Below are 23,513 nucleotides of genomic sequence, written 5' to 3'. Positions count from 1 at the left end.
CAAGTTTTAAAAAGGCACTGAAGACATATTTGTTCACCCAGGCTTTTGGTTAGATTTCTAGTTTTAATCCTTTTAATGTTGGGTTTTAAATGATTTTAACGTTGAAATGATTTTTAATTGTCAACCGTCCAGAAACGCAAGTTTGGGGTGGTATAGAAATATGTTAAAAGAATGAATGAACGGGGGGGGGGGGAATCCACTAAATAAAGAAATAAGAAATAAGCAGAAGATGAGGTAAGTCCATAGGAACATAGGAAGCTGACATACTGAGCATCCAAAAAAAGAAAAAGAAAAAAAGAATCCAAATATTATATATGAATATTTTAATATAATCATAATAAAACTGAATGGTTAGAAGAGTTTATATTTAAATATTCATATATATATATATATATATATATATATATATATATATATATATATATATGGATTCTTTTTTTTTTTTTTTGATGCTCTGACATATTGCTGAATCCAAACAGGGTTTTGTAATCTTTAACTCCCATTGTCTACATAGACTGGCAGCGGCATCTCCAAGGTTGCAGGCAGGAATCTCTCTCAGCCCTATCTTGGAGAAGCCAGGGAGGGAACTTGAAACCTTCTGAGTGCAGGGGCTCTTCCCAGGGCAGCCCCATCCCCTAAGGGGAATCCTTACACATGTAGTCTCCCATTCAAATGCAATCCAGGTTGGATCCTGTTTAGCAAAGGGAACAATTCACGCTTGCTACCACCATGAGACCAGCTCTCCTCAATTTTGTCCTGATTTTCCTGCCTGCTTAATCTTACCTATGCCTGTGAAATTTGGTCCGCAAATCTCATAGGAACATAGAAAATTGCAATATACTGAGTCAGACCCTTGGTCCATCCAGCTCAGTATTGTCTTCCCAGACTGGCAGCAGCTTCTCGAAGGTTGCAGGCAGGAATCTCTCCCAGCCCTATCTTGGAGATGCTGCAAGGGAGGGAACTTGGAACCTTCTGCTCTTCCCGGAGCGGCTCCATCCCCAGGGGGGAATCTCTTACAGTGATCACACATGTAGTCTCCCTGGAGGTATTTTGGAAGTATTGGAAGTATTTTTCTCGTCACTCGTGCAAAGGAGTTGAACGTCAAAAGGGTGTTGTGGACAAAAAGCATAGTGTAGTGGTTAGAAGGCTGGACTAGGACCGGGGGAGACTCGAGTTCAAATCCCCATTCAACCATGAAACTAGCTGGGTGACTCTGGGCCAGTCACTTCTCTCTCAGCCTCGCCTACTTCACAGGGTTGTTGTGAGGAGAAACTTAAGTATGTAAGACACTGCTCTGGGCTCCTTGGAGGAAGAGCGGGATATAAAATGTAAAAAAATAAATAAAATAAATAAATCATTTGGTCTGTTTTAAAAGTCTAGGATCTTAACCCCCATGATCCCAGAGACTCAATGACTCATTATCCTCAGTTTTGTTACCCACGATCATATAAGAACATATGAACAGCCCTGCTGGATCAGGCCCAAGAAGGCCCATCTAGTCCAGCATTCTGTTTCACACAGTGGCCCACCAGATGCTTCTGGGGAGCCCATAGGCAAGAGGTATGTGCATGGCCTCTCTCCTGCTCTTGCTCCCCTGCAACTGGTTCTCAGAGGCATCTTGCCTCTGAGGCTAGAGGTGGCCCACAGCCATCAGACTAGGTGCCATTGATAGACCTGTCTAAGCCCCTTTTAAAGCCATCCAAGCTGGTGGCCATCACCACATCCCGTGGCAAGGAATTCCATAGGAATGGAACCCACATGGACAATGAGATACAGCTGCATGTCCAAACACATGCACGCACACACACGCATGACAGATACAACTAGTCCGTGGAAAAAGTTGTGTTTAATGCAAGCTTCTGCATTTAGCAAGTTAAAAGATGCAATGCCCTGGAATTTGTTTTGCTCCCTTGTGTCTTTCCCCTTCTTCTAAAAATGGTATGTTTTCCAGGAGACGACGTCAATCCATATGAATCACCTTTCGGTTTTTGTTACTCACTTCTCATAATCACTTGGAAACAGGAAGATCAAAGTCTCCCCCACAATGGATCTTTAGTTCTTTAATGATTTCTCATCTCTGCATTTTTTTTTCTAGTGCATTTTCTGTGACACATTCACAAGACCAACCATCAGCATCAGCTTTGCTTGCCTTCTTATTTCTTATTTATTTATTATTAAAACTTTTATACTGCCCTTCCAAAAGGCTCAGGGCGGTTTACATTATTGCTATTCCTCAACTTGAACACCATCTTGGGCATGTTCCATTGGAAAGGCAACTTACAAGAAGGGACCAATTCAGAAGTGGTGCAGACCAAAGGCGGCGCTTTGTACAAAATTGCAGGTGTGTCCAGAGATTCTACTAGCACAAAAACATGTTGCAGTTCCCACCTCCCATATCTCTCACTGCTAATTCTGACATATCAAGGGCTTGAAAGAAACAAGAAGGACACATTTTCTTCCATTTAAAAAAAAGCTTTCATGCCTAGTTACTTGGACCCCACTTTCCCATAGCAAAGGCCCTTATACAAATCTATGGTGTGGCCACATTTGGAGTACTGTGTGCAGTTCTGGCCACTGTATCTTAAGGAGGACATTGTAGATCTGGGAAAGATGAAGAAGAGGGCAACACAGATGATCAGGGGACTGGAACACCTTCCTTATGGGGCAAAGCTACAGAATCGGAAAAGAGCTTAATCTGCCCCTGAGGGGCCTGGAGCCAGAGGTGCACCTAAGAAAGACTTTGTAGGCCCCGAGAGGGTGTGGAGGCCCTGAAACTTGGCCCCGAGGGGGTGTGGAAGACCTGGACTTCAGCCCTGAAGTCCAGGCATAAGAGCACCTCTGCCTGGAGCACCTTCCTTATGAGACTAGTCTACAGCATTTGGGCTCTTTAGTTTGGAAAAGAGGAGATAGAGGTGTATAAATTTATGCATGGAGTGGAGAGAGTGGACACAGATAAATTGTTCTCCCTCTCTCACAATGATAGAACCAGGGGTCATCCCATGAAACTGAAGACCTGGAAATTTAGGACTAACAAAAAGAAGTACACTACTTTTACATACAGCACATAATTAATCTATGGAATTCTCTGCCACAGGATGTAGTGAGGGTCGCTAGCTTGGCTGGCTTTAAAAGAGGCTTAGACAAATTCATGGAGGGCAGGTCTATCAATGGCTGCCAGTTGGAGGGCTATAGGCCACCTCCAGCCTCAAAGGCAGGATGCCTCTGAGTCCCAGTTGCAGGGGAGCAACAGCAGGAGAGAGGGCGTGCACATACCTCTTGCCTGTGGGCTTCTTGGAGGCATCTGGTGCACCACTGTGTGAAACAGGTTGTTGAACTAGATGGGCTTTGTGCCTTGGGCCTGATCCAGCAGGGCTCTTCTTATGTTCTAAGGCAATCAACCAAGCCGCCTTTTAGAAACCTTATCATGTGATGTTTCCAAAGCCTCCTTCATCAGCATAAGTTACAGTCCCAGACATTGAGCTGGTCTCACGATCGGTGAGACCTGGTTTGGGGCGGTGAGAGGAGAGGGAGCCCTGAGCGGCTGGATCGGCTGCCCACATGATTGCTGGCTCCGTGGCGGAACCAGCGGGGGCTGGGGGTAGTGGGGCACAATCGGCCCCTGCAAGCTCCAGCATGCCCTGTGCGAGTGCCTTTTCACCTCCCCTCCGGGGGTCTCCTCGTGAGTAGGTGCGGCATGAAGCTGGGTTGCAGCTACTCACAAGCTAGAAAACCAGGTTTGCAGAGTGCTCGCTCTGCAAACCTGCTTTTGAGGCAGGGGTTCTTGAGCGGGTTACCCGCTCTAGAACCACCGGGCTCGCAGCCGAGCCTGGAGGTTCTCACGATCTGCAAAAATTGGGCTAGTCTCCCCTAGCCCGATTTTTGCAGATCATGGAAATAGCCCCAGTGTCTCCTCTCTCTCCCCTCTTCTTTAGTCCTACATGATTCTCACTTCCTGTTATCCAACCCCTGGATAGTCCAAAGGCTTTCACAGAAGTTTTCCAAACCCTTCTCATAAGAACACAGGAAGCTGTCAGACCCCTGGTCCTTCTAGCTCAGTATTGTCTTCACTGACTGGCATCAGCTCTCCAGTTGAATGTTTTCCCAGGCCTACCTAGAGATGCTGCCAGGGACTGAACCTGGGACCTTCTGCATGCAAAGCAGATGCTCTTCTTCTGAGCTGTGGGAATATCTTGCATTGCTCTCATTTAATTTCCCATCCAAATGCAAACCAAGGTGAGCCCTGCTTAGCAAAGGAGAGAATTCATGCCCACTACTACAAGACAAGTTCTCCTCATTCTCCTCATTCTCTTTTCCACATCTCAGCATCCAAGGATGCCGCTTACCTCTGGGATCTCCCTCATGGGTATTTGATCTGCAGGTTGTTCTACATTTCCTGGGTGGGGAAAAGAAACAGAAAAGGATAACTCACACCTGAACAATGACTGGATATAATGCACTCTATTTTACAGACGCATTACCTTGGGCAAGATGCATTCTGATGATCAAGGCAAAAGCCGGGATTAAGAGGAGGATGAAAAAACGGCGGATCCCCAAATATAACATAGAAGCACAGTTTCCTGTTAAAGGAGAGGGAGAGAGAGAAAGGAAGGGTGGTCAGCAAGTAGACTGCCTTTTGGGTGAATTGAATGCAGAGTACGGGAACAAGCAGCCAAGGCCTTTCCGTGGCTGTATTCTGTACCATCAAGATATCCTTTTATGGTAGAAAATCAAAGTGTTTTTATTTGGTTGTGGCTGAAACCTCTTGACCAAAGTGCTTCCTGTCCTGTGAAAGGATGAGTGCCTTTAGGAAGCATGAGGGAGATGCTTTACCTTCTCTGGCCTTCCATGGTGCCTCATTTTCTTGTATCTAGACTTCTGTATCTAGACACCTGTATCTAGACTTCTGCTGCAGAAAGCTTTCATATAAGTTCTGCATATAGCAAAAGCTCCTAGTCCTTAAATTCCATGTTCCCTGTGGCCTTTCCCCCAATTTTCCTTTCCTGTCCCAATATACCCCTGTCAATGACCTTCACTCAATGACCTTCAGTGGCCTTCCCAATATACTCAGTGATCTCCAATTGTCATCCCAATATACTCATTGACCTTCAATGACCTTCACTCAATGACTTTCAGTGGCTTCCCAATATACTCAATGACCTTCAATGACCTTCCCAATATACTCATTGACCTTCACTCAATGACCTTCAATGGCATCTCCAATATACTCATTGACCTTCAATGACCTTCATTCAACAAACTTCAATGGCCTCTCCAATATACAATAGGAGCCAGTGTGGTGTAGTGGTTAGAGTGCTGGACTAGGACCGGGGAGACCCGAGTTCAAATCCCCATTCAGCCATGAGACTTGCTGGGTGGCTCTGGGCCAGTCACTTCTCTCTCAGCCTAACCTACTTTACAGAGTTGTTGTGAAAGAGAAACTCAAGTATGTAGTACACCGCTCTGGGCTCCTTGGAGGAAGAGCGGGATATAAATGTAAAAATAATAATAATAATAATACTCATTGACCTTCACTCAATGACTAATGGCCTTCCCAATAAATTCAATAACCTTCAACGACCTTCATCCAATGATCTTCCCAATATAGCCCTGTCAATGACCTTTACTCCTCCATGCTCAACACCCTCACCCATCTGAAACCCACTACCTTCCTGATGTAACTTTGCCCTCTCTCTCTCTCCCTTGCTGTTCTTTATGTTGGGTGCTGCATCCCAGAATAATGAAAGCGCTCTCTCTTCCTCAGCATTCCCTTTCAAACCTCCATTTCCCACAAAGCCTTTGTTCAGCTGGTCATTGGCTCCCATTCTGCACAAGTGGAAAACAGTAGCCCCAACCTACCCATGATGATAGGGTTTAGCCAATATAAATTCCCCCACAGATGCGGGACTCCATCATCCTGTACCTGTGTTTGTGGACACTGTCTGTGTGGACAGCACAGCACTGATGTTTCTGTTTTCTTGGATGGAGCAGGAGTAAGACATCCCTTGGGTCCATAACTCTGGAGACATCAGCTTCAAACTCCAGATGCTGAAGACTCCTTCTCCATCGACCATGTCAGCGTCCTTCTGGTCCCGAGATGTCTCCCCACCAATATTCCAGGAGATTTCACCCCAGTCAAGGTGTGCATCAGACGAGGCAGAGTAGGGGGATACCGTGAATAAGTGGAGCCCCCGCCAAGGAGGACAGTGCCAGGATGGAGATGCTAGGGGTTCCTAAAAAAGTGTTGAGAAAGATGACCAGAAATGGTATGGTAGGTTGTTCTCAGGCCTTGTTTCTTAGATTTGGTGGGTCAAAAAGACCCTTCGGCATGAGAAAAAGGTGTCTTGCACTCATGAAAGCAAAGCTGATGTTAGGATTCAAGAGGAAGCCCTGTGCGGCACCCAGGTCCAACTGAACAGGGCACCCCTCCCAAGTTAATTGCTGGGCAATCCCCCTCCTTCACACAGGTCAGCGGGAACATCCCCTGAAACCCTTGCAGTGACACCAGATTCCCATTTAAAGAGGGATGCCAGACTTAAGGTGTGGAATGAGGGGAAAATGCCTTTTCTGAAAGCTGCTTTGTAATCACTTTGTTCTCATGGAATGGGAAAGTGTCTTTGCACTGGTCAAGAAATGGTTAATAGAGTCTGCAAGTTGCCTTGCCAAATTGCGAGCTGTAAAGCCATAAATTTGCTGACAAGCTAGAGGAGGAAGAGCCCCCCCCCTTGTATCTCTTGAAAAAGCAAAGGCCTGTAAAAATAACACTTCAAGGCCATCTGAGGAAGACAGTTTCGCTTATCAATAGGCAGTAGAAATGTTTCTTTGTACCAAAGAGGAATGCTTGTCTAACTAGCAATGATTATAATATTTGTAATATGACGGACAATGATGCAGGGCTCCTCATTAACATGGCATCGTGTGATAGGTTGAAGTGGGCTAACCTTAAGGTATGAGGAAGTGCCTTTGTTAGTTATCTCTAGCTTCCTTCTGTGAAATCGAAACTGCACGTAGCTTGGGGCAGAGGCCCAGCCTCAAAGCATGCATATGCAAGAATGTATACGATGTGTAATAATGTGATTGGTCCCCAGGGCTGAATGTTGACGCCCAGCTATGTAGTTATGCCAAAGTATAAAAACTTGTGACCCAGGCAGCTGCGCGCGTCTCTCTGACTAGCTGTTAAGCTCAGGGAGGGGCCACCAGCGCTGGTTTTTCAATAAATGGTGATTATTGCTTCCTTCAATCATCTTTGTTTGTTTTGGTTTGTGGTAACTGGGCCTCCCAGGTAACAAAGGGAGGAGCTGGTCTTGTGGTAGCAAGCATGAATTGTCCCTTTTGCTAAGCAAAATGCCCTGGTTTGCAATTCAAAGGCCCTGGTTTGCATGTGAATGGGAGACATGTGTGAGCACTGAGAGATATTTACCCTTAAGGGATGGGAAGAGCATCAGAAGGTTCCAAGTCCCCTCCCTGGCAGCATCTCCAAGAGAGGGCTGAGAGAGACTCCTGCCTGCAACCTCAGAGAAGCTGCTGCCAGTCTGGGTAGGCAATACTGAGCTAGATGGACCAAGGGTCTGACTCAGTATACGGCAGCTTCCTGATCCTATGTCATAACAGGAGTGGCACAAAGCCCTCGATTGACTTGCATGCATAGGTGAAGCTAGAGGGAGGGCAGCCCACTGGGCGGGGGCGCCAGCGCCATGCTGCCCCCCAACCCCTCCCCAATTCGTGGATAGCCCCTTTGGGGGCTTCCTAAGAGCTGCAGCGGGGTCTGCAAGGGTTCCCCCCCCCCGCCCGGCCTCTTAGATCACTGCCTCAACCTGTCTCGGGCTAATTTTCAGGCCTGTTTGGGCCTACAAAGATCAGTGCGGTGGCCATGTTGGCGGTGGCCGCACATGCCCAAAAGGCCTCTGTGAGGCCTGGCAAGGCATAGGACCTCGCAGGGCTCATCTGAGCATGTGCAGCAGCCATTTTTAATTTTTTTTTTAAAAGGCTGCTGAAAACAAAAATGGCCACCGCACATGCTCAAATGGTCTCTGCGAGACCCAAGTCTAGATTTTTCCCTGATCTAGGGAGTCAGAAGAATGCAAAGTTGTTGGCAAGGGACCCAAGCATTGCAAAAACAGATATCAATGGCACAAAAGTAAGTGGACAAAACATCCCTTAAAAAGACAATGTTCGTTTAATGCCTTGTAAGCTGGCAAAACTGAAGGGTGGGCGGAGGGGAGAGGCAGGGAATAAAATAGAAATATTCACTCACATGCTGTTTAATTCTCTATACAGAGCTCTGTCTTTATCTGCATATTGTCAACCAATCTGATTATAAGGCTATAAGGCCTGTGGGATTTCACACTTGGAAAGTGCCTGCCTTTAACTTGTGTGGTGCTTAAAACACACACAAAACAAACTGAATATCACACTGTTTTGCTGTTCTGTGGCTAGTTGCAACTTCCAGCTTCTTCCTGATCAGGCTGCTGGATCCAAGCCTATTGTAAGCTGCTGGATAATTTCAGATTGTTTGGGGCCCCCCAGGATGTCCCATTGCAACCATCTCCCTTTAAGGCAAAAGCTGTTTGGACAGAAAACAACCCATCCCTGGATTTCTTGGAGGCAACAACCTGTCGTGAGGGGTGCTGAGGTGGCAGAGCATTTGCTCAAGAGAGCTTTCACTGCTTAGCTCTATGGAGGCACACCTAGCACATGGATGTGCTGCGTTTCCTTGGGAAGGCGAGTGGCACATATGTGCCACATGCGCGGTTGTGTGTGTGTGTATGCGTGTGTGTTGCTTACAACCTGTTTCTCCTGAAAGTGTCTGAACTTGTGTTTTTGAGCTGATATTATGGTAAAGTTATCTGAAAGATGGGTGTCAGATGTTTGGACAAGGGCACAATTTCAGTGCTCGCCCCAGGCGCTCTTTTCCCTAGATACGCCTCTGCCTGCATGGCTCTTGCCACTGTTCTTGGGGGTTCAGGAGTTGGCCCAATCAGGTAGGCCCTCAGCTGGTGGTGCCCTAACTGGCCAACCCTGGGCACTGGTTGCCCTTGAAGGTTGCTGCCTGCTTTACTTTTGCACTAAGAGAAGAGGGCTGGGCTGGTGGTAGCAAGCATGACTTGTCCCCTTAGCTAAGCAGGGTCTGCCCTGGTTGCATATAAAGGGAGACTAGAAATGTGAGCAATGGAAGATATTCCCCTTAAGGGATGGAGCTGCTCTGGGAAGAGCAGAAGGTTCCAAGTTCCCTCCCTGGCAGCATCTCCAAGATTGGGCTGAGGGAGATCCCTGCCTGCAACCTTGGAGAAGCCGCTGCCAGTCTGTGAAGACAATACTGAGCTAGATAGACCAATGGTCTGACTCGGTATATGGCAGCTTCCTATGTTCCTAGGATCTTACGCAAGAAATGTGAGATGAAATCCAGTGGGGGTCTTCCACTGGTGCCGCCCCTCACACAAGCGAGAATCCAGAAAACCACCACAGAATCTCCTCTTCAGAGTTCTGCGCATACTCTGGTACAAGCTCTTGCAGAAGCCTTTGTTCAAAGAAGCATTTGCTTCTTTGTTCGAAGAAGCCAAGAGCGGCACAAGGAAGCAGCAATTGTTCCATACATGGTTGGGTGATGAGGACAACCTGAACCTGGCATCTAAATCTAATTCCTGGAGCCGCCAGGCAAATAGTCTCGACAGGGAGAGCCAGAATGGGGACATCGTTCAATGGCAGGGTACCTGCCTTCCATGCAGAAGTCCCTAGTTCAGTCCTCTAGGTAGGCCTGGGAAAGACCCCTGCCTAAAAATGCTGCCAGTCAGAGCAGGCAATACTCAGCTAGATTGACTCAGGGTCTGACTCTGCAGGAGGCAGTTTCCTGTCGTTTGAGGGTATTTCACAAGCATGGTGCCGCCATCGGAAAGGCCCTCTCTCCAGTCACAGAGACCACCTCACTCTGTCATTTTGCCTTGGGAGAAACAGGAATTTAAAAAATATATACTCATTTATTTTAAAGGCCTCCTGTAGAGCATTAGCTTGCTTTGTGTAAAGGTAAAGTGTTCCGTCAAGTCGATTTCGACTCCTGGCAACCGCAGAGCCCTGTGGTTGTCTTTGGTAGGAGGGGTTTGCCACGGCCTCCTCCCGCGCAGTGTGAGATGTTGCCTTTCAGCATCTTCCTATATTGCTGCTGCCCGATATAGTCCCAGCAGGGATTCAAACCGGCAACCTTCTGCTTGTTAGTCAAGCATTTCCCCGCTGCGCCACTGAAGGTGTGCAGAGGACTAATTCAAAGCCTGCTTTCCCATGATTGCACCCTCCTCTTCGATTGAATTGTTTGGCTGGTTATTGTTTGAGGCTTTATTGTGACTTCATCTAATCTTTTGTGTTTTAATTTGTGGGGTGGGTGGCACTTGCAAGCTGTCTGGAGCAGGTCTGCAGTTGAGTAGGGGAGACATTCAAGAACAAACAACCACCATTTCCCAAACGTGCCGGGCTGCTCACCTCTGATGATGAGCCTCGTCCCGCTCAGGATTCTGAATGCTTTATTGATGATTGTGGCACAATAATAAATCCCAGAGTGTTTTCTTTGTATGTTCCTGAGGAATTGCTCCTCAGAATGTATGTTCCTCAGAATTGCTTTATGTTCCTCAGAATTGCTTTACGGACCTTTGCTCCTGCTGTTCTCTCGTTGTAACTTGGCTCAATCATGCGCAGGCTTCCGTCCTGCTCCTCTTTGTACCACGTCGTCTTCCACACGGCAGCTCCATCTGGAAGGTCACAGGTGATATTTCTGGCCTCTCCAGGAGATGCCCACACCTGAGTCAACTGCTGTGGTATTTCTGTGCCTCCCTGTGAATGAGCTGCTGCTGTGAAGGAAAGCAAAGAAACTCCCGAGTGATCTAGTGCAAAACTAAGTGGAGGGAAAACATCTCTGCAGATTACATGATGCGTTCATGAGAGTGTGTTATCCCTGCCACCATGTGGGTGAGCCTGGGACTGGTACAGCCCATGCAGACTGCCTGGCTGCCTGCTAGCGGTGCTGGGAAATCCTGCAGGGTGTGTGTGTGTGTGTGTGCGTGCCTGATTTCTCTGTTGGCATCTACATCTGGTTACTGGGCGGCAGCCTCCGTGCCTGAAACATACCGTTTAATATTTACGAAGACAATGCTGTCAAGAGCCCCTGGTGGCGCAGTGGTAAAACTGCCGCCCTGTAACCAGAAGGTTACAAGTTCGATCCTGACCAGGGGCTCAAGGTTGACTCGGCCTTCCATCCTTCCAAGGTCGGTAAAATGAGTACCCAGAATGTTGGGGGGCAATATGCTAAATCATTGTAAACCGCTTAGAGAGCTCCGGCTATAGAGCGGTATATAAATGTAAGTGCTATTGCTATTGCTATTGCTATTGCTATTATAGAAATAATATATCCGAAACACTTTGAACTTCATAATCTGAACTTCGTAACATTAATCCTTATGCTAATCATCATAATATGAAAAGATACATCCTGCCTGCAACCTCGGAGAAGCCGCTGCCAGTCTGTGAAGACAATACTGAGCTAGATAGTCCAATGGTCTGACTCAGTATATGGCCGCTTCCTATGTACATTACAATATGAAAAGAAGGTTCAGTGACCTATTCAACTGAACGTGTTTGTATTTCTCTAATCTGGAAGGATAGTATTAGGGTAGAGTACTTCTAAGGATGCATAGGGTTGTGTTGTAGAGAGCACACTTACTTGAAAGTAAGTCCTATTTGTTTCTGAGGACCTTACTTCTGAGTAAACATGGTTAGGACTGCACTGCAAAATACTTACTGTGCAGAAAAAGGAGAAGAATCCCAAGCAAGTGGGCACACATCACGTAGCCCCTTCAGCTTCTGAACTCTGACGCAGTCTGGCTGACTGAAAGATCTCTTCTTAGTTCAGTGTGCTGTGATGTCTGTCTTTTCCCAATTTCTATGCATACAAAAATACTGTCTTGCACAAACGAGGACCTTTGGAAGCCTCCTCAGTAGCTTCTCTTTCAAATCATGCAAGCAGAGAGATACGATACAATCCTTCCCAATTCTTTGTCAAAATATACTTAATCTACTTAAAAATGCTTAATATACAATACTTAACTTGGCATCCCAAAATTGAAAATCTGTGCTTTTCTGATGCCTAAAACCAGATTAACGGATGAGCTATCCTTTAGTGTCACACAAAACCTGCAAATACAGGAGGGGATGATGAAGAAAAGGAGCAGAAAACCCAAGACTTGGAAATCACAACTAATCCAGCTGAAGCAGAGTCACCTGCACTCTTGTGATGGCTGGTCTCTGATAACAAAACAGTGCAAGGAGTTCTGTGAAATGCTGGAGGCTGATTCCCGCTCTGTGGTTGCCTAGGACTGGAACCTCATTGGCCTTGCTGGCACACACACTGCACCTCTGACCACAGGGAGGTGCTTCTTGACAAGAAATGGGCATCAGAGGCCAAACCCTCTCATTTGAAGCTGCAGGTTGTTGATGCTGGGAGCAGACTATTTCTTCTGGGATGTGGTTGCTGGCCAAGTATCTCCTCTTGTCCTCCCCAGGTAAGATTTCTTTTGCTTTAACCTGCCTCTGGAAATTAGGATCATTGAATTCTTCTGCAATCTGACAACTTGGGAGAAGTTGGCTGTGATTTAGATAAAACACTTGGCAGGAGCAGATGAGGGTGTTTTGGTTGCTTGAGTCGGATGATGTCCCTCCTACACACAGTGCCGTCTTCTGCAGCTGAAGCGGATGGTGAGTCAAAGGCTTGTATCGGAGGCTTAATTGATGAGTCGGAGGTTTGAGTCGGATGATGCATCTTCTGCAGATGACAGCAGCTCCTGGAGCCATTTCATTTATTTATTTAGATGTATTTATTTCTGTCTGTGTAAACCACTTTGGGAACTTTTGTTGAAAAGTGGTATATAAATATTTGTTGCATTCAGTCTTCCAGTCTTGGTCTAGAACAGGGGTGGGCAAACTTGGCCCTCCAGCTCCAACTACAACTCCCATCATCCCCAGCCACCGTTTATTGAATGAATGGGGAATGAGGAAACTTTGCAACACGAAGAGGCTCAGTTAAAAGGAAGGGGAAAGGGGAATCAATAGGATCAGATCTCTTCAGGACGCTTGGCAGTTATTTAAAACTGTGATAAAGCTGAGAGAGAACACACACCACAGATTTTAAACGCTACAGACAGGTCCTAGGGGATGCCAGCATGGTTAACCACGCCTGTTCTAACCCAGAGAGAAATCTCTCTCCCTCTCTCGCAGCACTAGAACCAGAGATCATCTCATGAAACTGAAGGTTGGGAAATTTAGGAGCGACAAAAGAAAGTACTTTTTCACACAGCGCACAATTACTCTATGGCAGGGTTTCTTAACCTTGGGCCCCCAGATGTTGATGGACTACAAATCCCATCATACCCAGCCACAATGGACATGGCTGGGGATGATGGGAGTTGTAGTCCGTCAACATCTGGGGGCCCAAGGTTCAGAAACCCTGATCTATGGAATTCTTTGCCATGGGATGTGGTGATGGCCACCAGCTTGAATGGCTTTAAAAGGAGCTTAGACAAATTCACGGAGGACAGGTCTATCAAGGGCTACTAGTCTGGTGGCTATAGGCCACTTCTAGCCTTAGAGGCAAGATACCTCTGAATACCAGTTGTAAGGGAGCAACAGCAGGAGAGAGAGCATGCCTTCACCTCTGGCCTGTGGGCTTCTCAGAGGCATCTGGTGGGCCACTGGGAAACAGGATGCTGAACTGGATAGGCCTCCTTGGGCCTGATCCAGCAGGGCTGTTCATATGTTTTTAACCAACAAAGTAAAGAAAGTGAGAAAAAATGAGGAAATTCCTTGTGTAAAGGGGTTTTTGTCCAGTTGCAAAGAACCAAAAGGAGCACAAGCTCTGGTAAAACACAGCTGAACATAAAGTGAGCAAAGATGGCATCTGAGGAGCATGTTGCTAGAAAGAGTGTTTGTTAGTTTGCACTTGGGTAGGAGATATAGTAAGGTGATCAACACTCACCTGTGACAATCAGTCAAACCCGCTCTGGATTCTGAATTCCACACTGTTGCCTGTGGCACAGTGGTGAGCTCTGGAGACATTTCTTTGCACTTTGCTGAGGATCAGATCACCCCCTTGACTTGCATGGCTTCCTTCTGGTACTGGCACGGCACTTTATTTTTTGGGGATTTCGCACTTCGTTTTGTAGGCAGTTGCCTTGGTCCTGCTTGTACCTGGTCACACTTCATGCATGAGATCTATCTGGAATCTTGCAGCAAATATGTACAGGAGTTGCTAGCATCTGTGACCACTGTTGTGGTGTTTCTGTATCTAGGGGTGTGTGAACTGGTTCGACTCGAACCGGGCTTTGAGTCAAACCAGAATGGTTTGACTGGTTTGACCTCAAACTGAACTCTTAAAAGGGAAGCCGGTCCGAGGTCGAGCTGAACTGGGCCCAGTTCGGATCAACCTGGTTCAACCCAGTTTGGGGATGCTTGCAAAGGGATCCTTTAAGGATCAGGGGAGCCTGCTAGTTTGGAAAAGGGTGATTGGGGGCCAGGCGGTAACGTCACACACCGTAGTGGCAGCGGGCTGGTGGTGGCTCCCCTAGGCCCCGGAAGCCCTCCCCCCCATCAGCTTGGGCCGGCGGGGGCTCAATTCAGGTTTCTGTGCATGTGGGGAGGCCATTTGCATCACCACACAAATTTGCTGTTTAGACTGTATCTCCCTTTGAGTCAGCTGTTGAACAGCAAAGCAAAGCAACTCTTGCAGTGCTAAACTACGTGGAGGGAGAACATACATACAATACTCCCTTACTTGGGAGGAAATCGGATTGAACTCAGTGGAAATTCTTTTGAGTAGGGTTGCACTAAAAATGTTGCATGAAGAGACACTGATACAGCACTTATAGGGAGTCAAACCTTTGGTCCAGCTCAGGATTGATGACAGTGATCCTGAGGCTTCAGGCAGGAGTCTCTCCCAACCCTACCTGGGAGTTCTTCGCACTGGGCTTCATGCTGCGGGTTAAATGTTGAGCGAAGCCACTTCGAATTACACTCGCGGCATTGAGGGAAGCAGCCCCTCCCCTCTGCTCTGGGGTTTTCTTTTGGTGCAGGTTCACATTGCATGCCTCTGTGTTTTACTTCTAGCCAATGGGGGTGGGGGGTGGGTGGGAGAGATATCTAAAGCCTATATCTGCATTCCTAAAAGAGTGTATCCCTCTTAACATGTTAATGATTCTATGTCAGTGCCTCTCCCTATTTTGCTCCAGCATTTTCAGACAAGCTCCTTAAAACCAGCATTTTTAAAACCTGGATATACATCGAGATAAGCTAGGATTTGGAAGACAAAGCCCGATTTGTGTGTGGAGTGGGTCCAAGGATCTCGAATGGACTTCAAGGTAAGTTTGGCTGGTGTGTGAATGCACATGCTCTCTTCTGGAGGAAATTTGGAGTAACGGCCCTATCTGTAAAGCCTCCTGGAGGTTTTTCACACCCGGCTTTTAGTTCGCATCTCCTCCGGAATGGAGGTGCGCTTTCATGTATCGGCCAGATTTACTCAAAAGTCCCTAGCGGGAAGCAATTCACACACAATTCAGGTTTTTCATTGCACGTTAGAGTGTAGCCGGAATTATATCCGGGCTTAAAAAATCCACGTTTTGCCTTGTTTTGTGGGGTAACTTCGAACTTGCAGTTCACCCTAGAACTGAACCTGGGAACTTCTTCTGCATGCAAAGCAGATACTTTACCTCTGACCTACGGCCTCATCCCGAAACATAACCCACAAACATAACCTACGTAGCTGGTGCTTATTCATTTTGCAATGCTGCTGGCAGAGGCACTCTTACACCTAGACTTCTGGGCCAAAGCCCAGGGCCTCCACACCCCCTGGGGCTCCCCAAATCCTCTTCAGTCTGTCCCAGTTGGTGTGGTTACTAGGCTGTGCCACCCGCCTGCACTGCACCAGATGCCAAGCATGGCTGTGACCTGGGCTGGGCGTGACCTCTGCTTTAGAGACAGAGGGGGGAGTGGGGAAAGAAATATGTGGGATGGGAATATGTTTGTGTGGGGGGGGGGGATGTTGCAAAAGACTTTAGGTCCGTGCTCTAAAATGTACCTCTGGCTGCTGGCAATCGGCTTCATTATGTTCTCATTATGTTCTTATTGGCTACGAGTTGGAGGGCTATAGGCTACCTCCAGCCTCAAAGGCAGGACGCCTCTGAGTACCAGTTGCAGGGGAGTAACAGCAGGAGAGAGGGCATGCTTTAACCTCTTGTCTGTGGGCTTCCAGAGGCATCTGGTGGGCCGCTGTGTGAAACAGGAGGCTGGACTAGATGGGCCTTTTTGGGCCTGATCCAGCAGGGCTGTTCTTATGTAAGGTAATCCCTTTTCATGGACTTTTGTAGCGGGAATTCCTCTAGAACCTTGTCTTCTGTTCCTGATCCAGTACTGACCCAAAAGGATTGACCAGGTTCCTGCAAAAAAGGCTTCCTGTTCAACAAAGGTTTGCCAGAAATTGTAGAACAACAAGGGTGTGTGTGATTAGTCTTTATTCATAGCTATGAAGTCAGCGCACAAGCCAAGAATCTGGATTGCCCTGTGCACTGAAGTTGTCTTGCTCCTGAGTTTTATCGGTTACATACAATCAAGCAAATAAAAAACAAATCAGACCAGCTCTCCATACCTATCTTTGTCATAAAAATAGATGTGTTCACACATTGCCAGCCAAACTTGGGACCTACTGTTGTTCTTCTCCTTGGCTTACTTCTTATTGGCCTGGGTGAATAAACAGATGTATTCACAAGGTGCCAACTCACTGAGGCAATGTCTGCTTCTCAGAGGCATCCTTTGTATTTACTATCTCTTTGGCTGAGAACCTCACATTTTTTTACTTGAACAGCAACTTCATTCTGGCCTGTCGGCCTTACACTCTTGTTAGAAGCCTGGATCAACTTTATACACTTACATTGTATAATACATTGATGAGCCTGTATTAGACAATTCCCCATCACTTTGACCACTTTGTATCTAAGAAACTGGCTGCATTGCCATGCCTTCTTAGAAGAACTATGCTGTAATTTACATGAAATATTTGGCACGTTTCTTAACTGTGCATTGTTTCTCATGTTTCTATTACTGGCAACTTGGCAAAATGTAGGAATTTCCAGACAGGGATGACCTTGCTTTCTAAAGACTTTTCGTGGTAGGAGATGTTGGGAGGTGAAACATTGTCCTTCTCTGTTTATCTCCTCAGTGTTACATGCCCAGTTATTACTATATCAGACCGAGAGGCTCCTGTTTGTGGATACTGGGGGCACAGCTGAGATCTCGTGCACTTCTACAGATGTTATTGATGACAAAGGAATTTCATTCAGTTGGTACAGAAGACGAGATGGTGAAATAACACGTTTAACTGAGAATGGCTGTGACAAGACGTCTGGTAAATTTGTTTGCAAAGCGAAAGGACAGAAGGTGACGCTGGAAATCTCCCGTCCTCAAAAGACTGATGCTGGTCTCTATTTCTGTGGCAGAAAGCTTGATTTTTCAAAAATGTCTCTCAGCAATGGGACTTCCCTGATTGTCGGAGGTAAGGAATCAGGGCGAAGCTATCAATGGCAATTTTAAACGTATTCTATTTCAGTCTTAAATGTATATCTGACTATTGCACCGGGGCAGAGAATCAGTCTTGTGGTAGCAAGCATGAATTGTCCCCTTTGCAAGGTGAAGCTTTGCAGTGGTAATTTGAACTACATATTTAAGCCTTCAACAGTCTTCAGCACCAGGGAATTGACCCGCTTCGGAGCTGCATAGCTTTGGCAATGCTGTATTATTCCCAGAGTATATGGATTCTAGGGATTTCCTTCTCCATGGCAGGCAGTTCTCACACATACTTCTAGCCACTGGTTTTTATGTGGTTTTAATATGCATGGCAAATACCAAAGGTTGCCCTGGTCAGGCAAATACTGAGCAAGAGGCCCCTGGAGGGCCTATTATGGCCCCAGCTGCTCAGCCCTGGCCTTCCCAGAGGCCCAATGCAAACTCACTGCTTCTCTCTTACTAGATGGTGGGGCGGGGTGTCCCATGATCCTCTGATTCCCCTCTGTTCCTGGAGCAAAGCTGGAAAATGGCAGCACCACCACAACTAAGTTCTGAAACTTGGTCAATGTATCTGAACCAGGGAAGCCTCCCTTTCTGAACTCTCTGCTTCCTTTTCCTCCTCAGACAGTTACACCCTGAGCACCTGGGTGATGCTTTTGCTCCCTTCAGCATCTAAGTCCCTGCACAGCAGCTATCTCGCTTGCGTGGTCCATGGAGCATCCAACTTGGTCCAGGTGTCCTGGAATATCTCTGGAGATCTCCAGCAAGAGGGACGGACGCTTTTGGTGAAAAACAGCAGCGGCTCCTTAACCTTCATCAGTCTGCTTTCCGTCCCCATGGTGGACTCTCAGAACAGCAGGAAGCTCTACACCTGTGAAGTCCGGTTCAACTCTTCCAGCAAGAGTGTGAAGAAGAGTGCCCCGTTCCCTGCAGGTGAGGAGTTTTGCTTGGGATTCCACCATTGTAAAAACCCTTGTATGCCATGTTAACATACAAGACCCGGAACAGCTCTTGCTTCAGTCAGGCCTGTCTTACAAATGTAACACCTACATTGATCAGAATGCCAGTGTACATTACAAACACCTCTCCTCCCCATTTGTAAAGCACAGGTGTTCATAAGAGAGGCTAAAACTCAATTTAAGCCTCATCAGTGGAAGTTATTGGCTCTTTTGCTCTCCTTTCCCTGACTGGTGGGAAGCATCTGTCAACTCTCAAAGGTTCCATTTCCTTGGGAGGAAACAGCACTCTTGCTTTGTGTCTTATGAAGAGCCTGGTGTTGCACAAAAATGGTGTCTGCCCCAATAGCTCCGATGGCCCCCTCTGCAAGGTGTCTGCTGAGCAGTCTGCCCCTCTGCCTTGTACTTAGCGAATGAAACTGGGAGCAAGACCAAATTCTTCGTTTTTCAACAGCTGTAAACTGCCATAAGTTGCTCTGAGCCAATGAAAGAGCAGGCTACGAGCCCACTAAATCAAGAAAATCAGGAAATGGCGTCAGTGCCTAAAATCTTGCCTAGCGATTCTTGCAAATCAAATCAAATCAAATCTTGCAAATCAAATCAAGATTCTTGCAAATCAAATCATGCAAGTCAAGTCAAATCAAATCAAATCTAGCAAATCAAATCAAATCAAATCAAGATCCCTGCAAATCAAATCTTGCCTAAAGATCCCTGCAAATCAAATCTTGCCTAAAGATTCTTGCAAATCAATGCCTAAAATCAAGAAACAGCATCAGTGCCTAGGTGAATAAACCTCTTTTCTTTCTTCCTTTTCAAGCTTCCTCTGTGGGTACAGCTTCCTCTGATCATAACTGCACAAGCTACAAGATACCCCTGGCTGTCATGGTCCTGCTGGCATTGCTGCTGCTTCTCCTGAGCTTTCTTTGGATCCGGCTTGGCCCTTCCTGTCTAGGTAATGGAGACCAAACCATCATGGAGACCCAACCACACTCCTGCCCCCATGGTGGCTTGCCGCCTGGGGATTAGCACTCTCATGAAAGAGCCAATCTACTGGGGAAGACCTTAGGCTCAAAAAACTCCAGTCTTCTGTCAGACTGTGCACTCGTGAGTGGAGCTAACCCCTCAAAGGGAGGTTTTGATCCTCATCCAAAGAGCTGCGAGCTGGGGGGGGAGGGTCTAGCACTGGATCTGGCTTTCCTTGGGGTGGAATTTGTGATTTCTTTGCTTCTAGGCCAAGCTCTTGCACATCCCTGGGTCATCATTGCACCCCACCTCACAGCCAGTCTTGCTGAAAATGGCCGCTATTGCTATGCTTCCAGTTGCCCCAGTCATAAGGCCAATGGGTGGTTCTCTCTTGTTGAGCTGCGTCCCTCTGCTGAAGTTGGAAGGGATCAAGGCAGAAGAGTGGAGTCACTGGCAGAGCAAGCCAAATGGCAGCCTGTGTCCTACCATGCCAGCAGCCCCACCAGTGACGTCCCGTGCACAATGACATCATGCTTGTGTGGGCATGCCCGGGTCTGGGCAAGCTCCCCAGAGCTCATTTCCATTGATGTAGAGCCGGGTTTCTTAACCTTGGGCCCCCAGATGTTGCTGGACTACAACTCCCAGAATCCCCAGCCATGTCCATTGTGGCTGGGGATTCTGGGAGTTGTAGTCCAGCAACATCTGGGGGCCCAAGGTTAAGAAGCCCTGATGTAGAGAAAGTGGGGGGTGGGGGAGAAATGCACTCGGCCATCCAGTTTGCTGGCTGGGAATGCATTTGGGAGGACTGGGGCGGGGCCTTCACTGATTGGGCCGTGCCCATGTGTGCATGACATCTCCCCTTGGTGGCCCGGGTTCTTTGAACCCTATCGCTCAATGGTAGCTCTGCCCCTGAGTAGGGTTCTCCGTCAAGAGTGGTAATTGCTGAGTAGGCGAATCTCTTCTCTTTCGCTTTCATTTCCTTTCAAAGCTTCACCGGTGGGAACCACTAAGAAATGCCGGAGGGAGACTCTGCCCTGGTCTTCCAAGAGCATGTTGGCGTTGCTGCTGCTGCTTCTCGTGAGCTGCCTTTGGATCCGGCTGCACTTCCACTCCAGGTGAGATGAGCAGCCGAGAGAAGAAGCCCAGCCTCCCCAGTCTCTCTTCACGCAGGAGCCGATCCGGCCCAGACCCCTTTGCTGGAGTGGAGAGAAAGCAGAGCACACCCCACCCTGCTGATGGCTACTCAGTGGCGGGTGGGCCACTTGGTGCCTGCTGAGGGCTGGGATGGATTCTTAGGTTTATTGAGAGATAGATCAATTACATATACGTCTCCATCTAAATGGCTCTGGGAAATTCTTGCCAAGGATGCCAGACGTGCTGGTCTTGATGGGCTCCAGCAACGCACTCCTCTCATCTCCCCAAGGATTCAAGGCCACAGAACACAAATTGGCTCGGCCTGGAGTGTTAGCAGATGCTAAGCAAGCCCTCTTGCTGTGAAGATGCAACCCACCTTCAGGCGATTCTCACAAGCAGCCTAGTCCAGGTTAGGGCAGCACAGCCTGGGTTAGGCTGCTCGTGTGGAGTGCCAGGATCGAGGCCGATCCTGGCGTGGCTGCCCCACCTAACCCACCTTTTAACCCCGGCCTTTAGCCAGGGTTAAGGGAGCGAGGATGCCCTTCACTCCCGTGCCAGGATCCTCTGTGACACACAGAGTCAGGTGGTGCCTAGAGTGCCCGACGCATGGGGGAATCCCTCAGTGCCCCATGTGAACATTTAAGGATTCCCGGAGGCTGAGACTTGTCTTCCTGGCCTCCGGAGATTTGTGCTGCCGGGAGCAGTGTGGGTTGTGTGGGACGCAAGCAGAACGTCCCACCCATGGAGTGAGCTCCTCTGGGGGGAAGGTGAGCTCAGACTTGGCTTCCTCCCATCCAATGGCGGATTACCACATAGGCAGTATAGGCAGCTGCCTATGGCGGCAAATCTTGGGGAGTGGCATCTTGGAGGGAAACTTAATTCTTTTTTCCTGTCAAGAAAAAAGTTCGCATGCAGAGGCTCGAAATCGCCCTCTCTGTGTCATTTGCGAGTAAGCCAGGCTTGAGTAGGGACCTCTTTCGCCGCCATCCTCCAGTGCCCGACCTCACCTCCTGTGATGGTTTAGGAGGCGGGCAGAGCCTTTGCTGCTACACAGCAGCATTTTTAAAGGTAAAACACAGGAAAAAAGCTTCCCTCCCCACCAAGCCCCCTTTCTCTTGTTCCTGGGCTGGCAAATCTTGGGCTGCCTATGAGTGGCAAAAAGATTAACCCTCCCCTGCCCCCACGTCCGCCCCACCTGCAGCAAATGGCCGTGTGCACGACCTTATTGAGGGATCCAGTGAATGCTTAGAGTCCATCTCAAGCCCAAGTTCCTTCACAGAACTCCCATTCCCAGGATTCCACTGGGGAGCGGAGCGACAACTGCTAAATCCGGGTGTTTAGACTAGTAGTGCAGATCTATGAACCACAGACTTGAACTTCAGGTGTTTATGCAAATATGCGTCTGTCTGAAGAAGAGGACTAGTGATGGTTCCGAGCCAGGATGGCGACATAACACCTCCCGGAATTCTCTCCCAGCTGGGCCTTCAGCTGGAGGGTATCCCTTGCAGGGACTTCAATGCCCTGTTGAGGTGCAGCCTCCTTCTGAACATCTGGTGCAATGGGGCCTGGAGCAAGAGTGGGCTGTCGGCTTCCGGGCACTGCTTGCCATCTTCCCGGAGGCCTTGGCTGGCTGCTCTTGGAGGCAGGATGCTGGGCTAGATGGGCCTGATCTAGCAGGGCAGTTCTTGAGTTCCTTTGCTCCATCCTCAGCCTCGAGTCATTTTCATTTTCAGACTCACAGTGGGAAAGAGGGAGGAGGAGGAGGACCTCGTGTTTTTTCACATTTCTCTTTTCTCCTCTTTGTTCCCAAAGATACCAGCTCAAGATCACTGAAATTCCATCCTCAAGGAATCCATAGGTAGGTCTCTTCTTTGGAAAGTGCTTTCTGGCCACTTGCAATTTGGACACATGTCTGAATGTTTCTTCTGCAGTTTCCATTAAGCAGGAATCCAGTTTAATCAAACCTCTGAGTAACTGCAGGAACCCAAAAGTACATGGAGGCTTGAGCTAGACATGTTGCCTGATTAAAGAAATCTTAGTCAATTCATTGCTTTGTATTGAATCAGATTGTTAAATCTGCTTATGGCTACAAATCAACAGAATCTCTTGTTTAAGTTTTCAATGAGATCTGGAGGAGGAGCCATCCTAGAAGAGGCACTCCTTCCTGTGTGGGAGAGAAGGGGAATGCCTCTTCTTAGGTGGCACTTGTACAGCATTGTCTGATCCTCTGAGTTGCTTGGATAGATAGATAAAATTTATTGCAGTATTTGAACAGTGCAGAAACATGAAGAAATGAACATAGTGTCACTCTCATGCAGCAATATAGTTTTACGAATATACGACATAGTAAATTATTCCACTATGTTAGTCATTAGATGTTTATAGGGTCTCACATGAGACCCTATAAAAATTGCAGTATAATTAAACATGACCCATATCCTCTGTGGCCTGTGCATCACATGGGCATTAGCATTCAGAATAGGAAACCGGTCCCTATCTACCGTACAGAACCGCTGTGGGCAATATGTCAAAGGGGGCCAGCACAAATGCTCTATGGTACTTAGGAGTAATTAGAGATTGACAATAATTGGCTGGTTTGGTGCTAAAGGCAAATCTCCATATTTTCAGTTATTTGGGAGCCCTACGGTTGCCATTCTGTATCTGATATTCTTTGCTTTGTTTTTTTGCTTGTTCATAGCCCATAATTTGCAGCACTTCCGGAGAAAAGCCATAAAGAGCAAGGTTAATATGATGATCAATTGAGTTCAAAGAACTTGCCCCCCCCACTAAGCTCCACCCTTTCCTATTGTCTTCATTATCTCCCTCACTCCAAGCGGATGCCGGGGGGAGGGACGGACATGGGCCCCCTCTGCCCTA

At 47.6% G+C, this 23,513-nt stretch overlaps 2 protein-coding genes and 1 long non-coding RNA gene across 11 annotated transcripts in view; 1 reads left to right on the top strand and 2 right to left on the bottom strand.

The window, feature by feature from the left end:
• The window catches only part of LOC128337663 (uncharacterized), a 34,638-nt gene extending 22,722 nt beyond the window's left edge, over nt 1–11,916 (bottom strand). For 3 of the 6 annotated variants that reach the window (XM_053278903.1, XM_053278902.1, XM_053278900.1), the window contains exons 1-5: nt 11,780–11,916; nt 10,633–10,832; nt 5,921–6,230; nt 4,479–4,577; nt 4,344–4,393 (exon numbers count right to left, since the gene is read on the bottom strand). In XM_053278903.1, coding sequence (XP_053134878.1) covers nt 4,344–4,393; nt 4,479–4,577; nt 5,921–6,230; nt 10,633–10,832; nt 11,780–11,822 — 702 coding nt within the window. In that variant the 5' untranslated portion in view covers nt 11,823–11,916. Of the gene's footprint in view, nt 1–3,283; nt 3,386–4,343; nt 4,394–4,478; nt 4,578–5,920; nt 6,231–10,632; nt 10,833–11,779 lie in introns of those variants that run through there. The other 3 variants (XM_053278904.1, XM_053278901.1, XM_053278899.1) reach the window with 3 other exon arrangements.
• Nucleotides 1,828–2,569, bottom strand: LOC128337673 (uncharacterized). The gene is made up of 2 exons (XR_008312396.1): nt 2,220–2,569; nt 1,828–2,152 (listed from the first exon to the last, which is right to left on the bottom strand). It is a non-coding gene; the product is annotated as an uncharacterized LOC128337673 (long non-coding RNA).
• A 510-nt stretch (nt 11,917–12,426) lies between the features above and the next one.
• Nucleotides 12,427–23,513, top strand: part of LOC128337664 (uncharacterized) — a 13,261-nt gene continuing 2,174 nt past the window's right edge. For 2 of the 4 annotated variants that reach the window (XM_053278908.1, XM_053278907.1), the window contains exons 1-6: nt 12,427–12,539; nt 17,240–17,572; nt 18,208–18,516; nt 19,357–19,491; nt 20,491–20,617; nt 22,449–22,494. In XM_053278908.1, coding sequence (XP_053134883.1) covers nt 12,500–12,539; nt 17,240–17,572; nt 18,208–18,516; nt 19,357–19,491; nt 20,491–20,617; nt 22,449–22,494 — 990 coding nt within the window. In that variant the 5' untranslated portion in view covers nt 12,427–12,499. Of the gene's footprint in view, nt 12,540–17,239; nt 17,573–18,207; nt 18,517–19,356; nt 19,492–20,490; nt 20,618–22,448; nt 22,495–23,334; nt 23,379–23,513 lie in introns of all 4 variants that reach the window. The other 2 variants (XM_053278905.1, XM_053278909.1) reach the window with 2 other exon arrangements.

The sequence above is a fragment of the Hemicordylus capensis genome, chromosome 14 (assembly GCF_027244095.1).
Source record: "Hemicordylus capensis ecotype Gifberg chromosome 14, rHemCap1.1.pri, whole genome shotgun sequence".
Taxonomy (NCBI): domain Eukaryota; kingdom Metazoa; phylum Chordata; class Lepidosauria; order Squamata; family Cordylidae; genus Hemicordylus; species Hemicordylus capensis.
The sequence above is the reverse complement of the archived record's forward strand: the minus strand, read 5'-3'. Positions and strand labels throughout refer to the sequence as shown.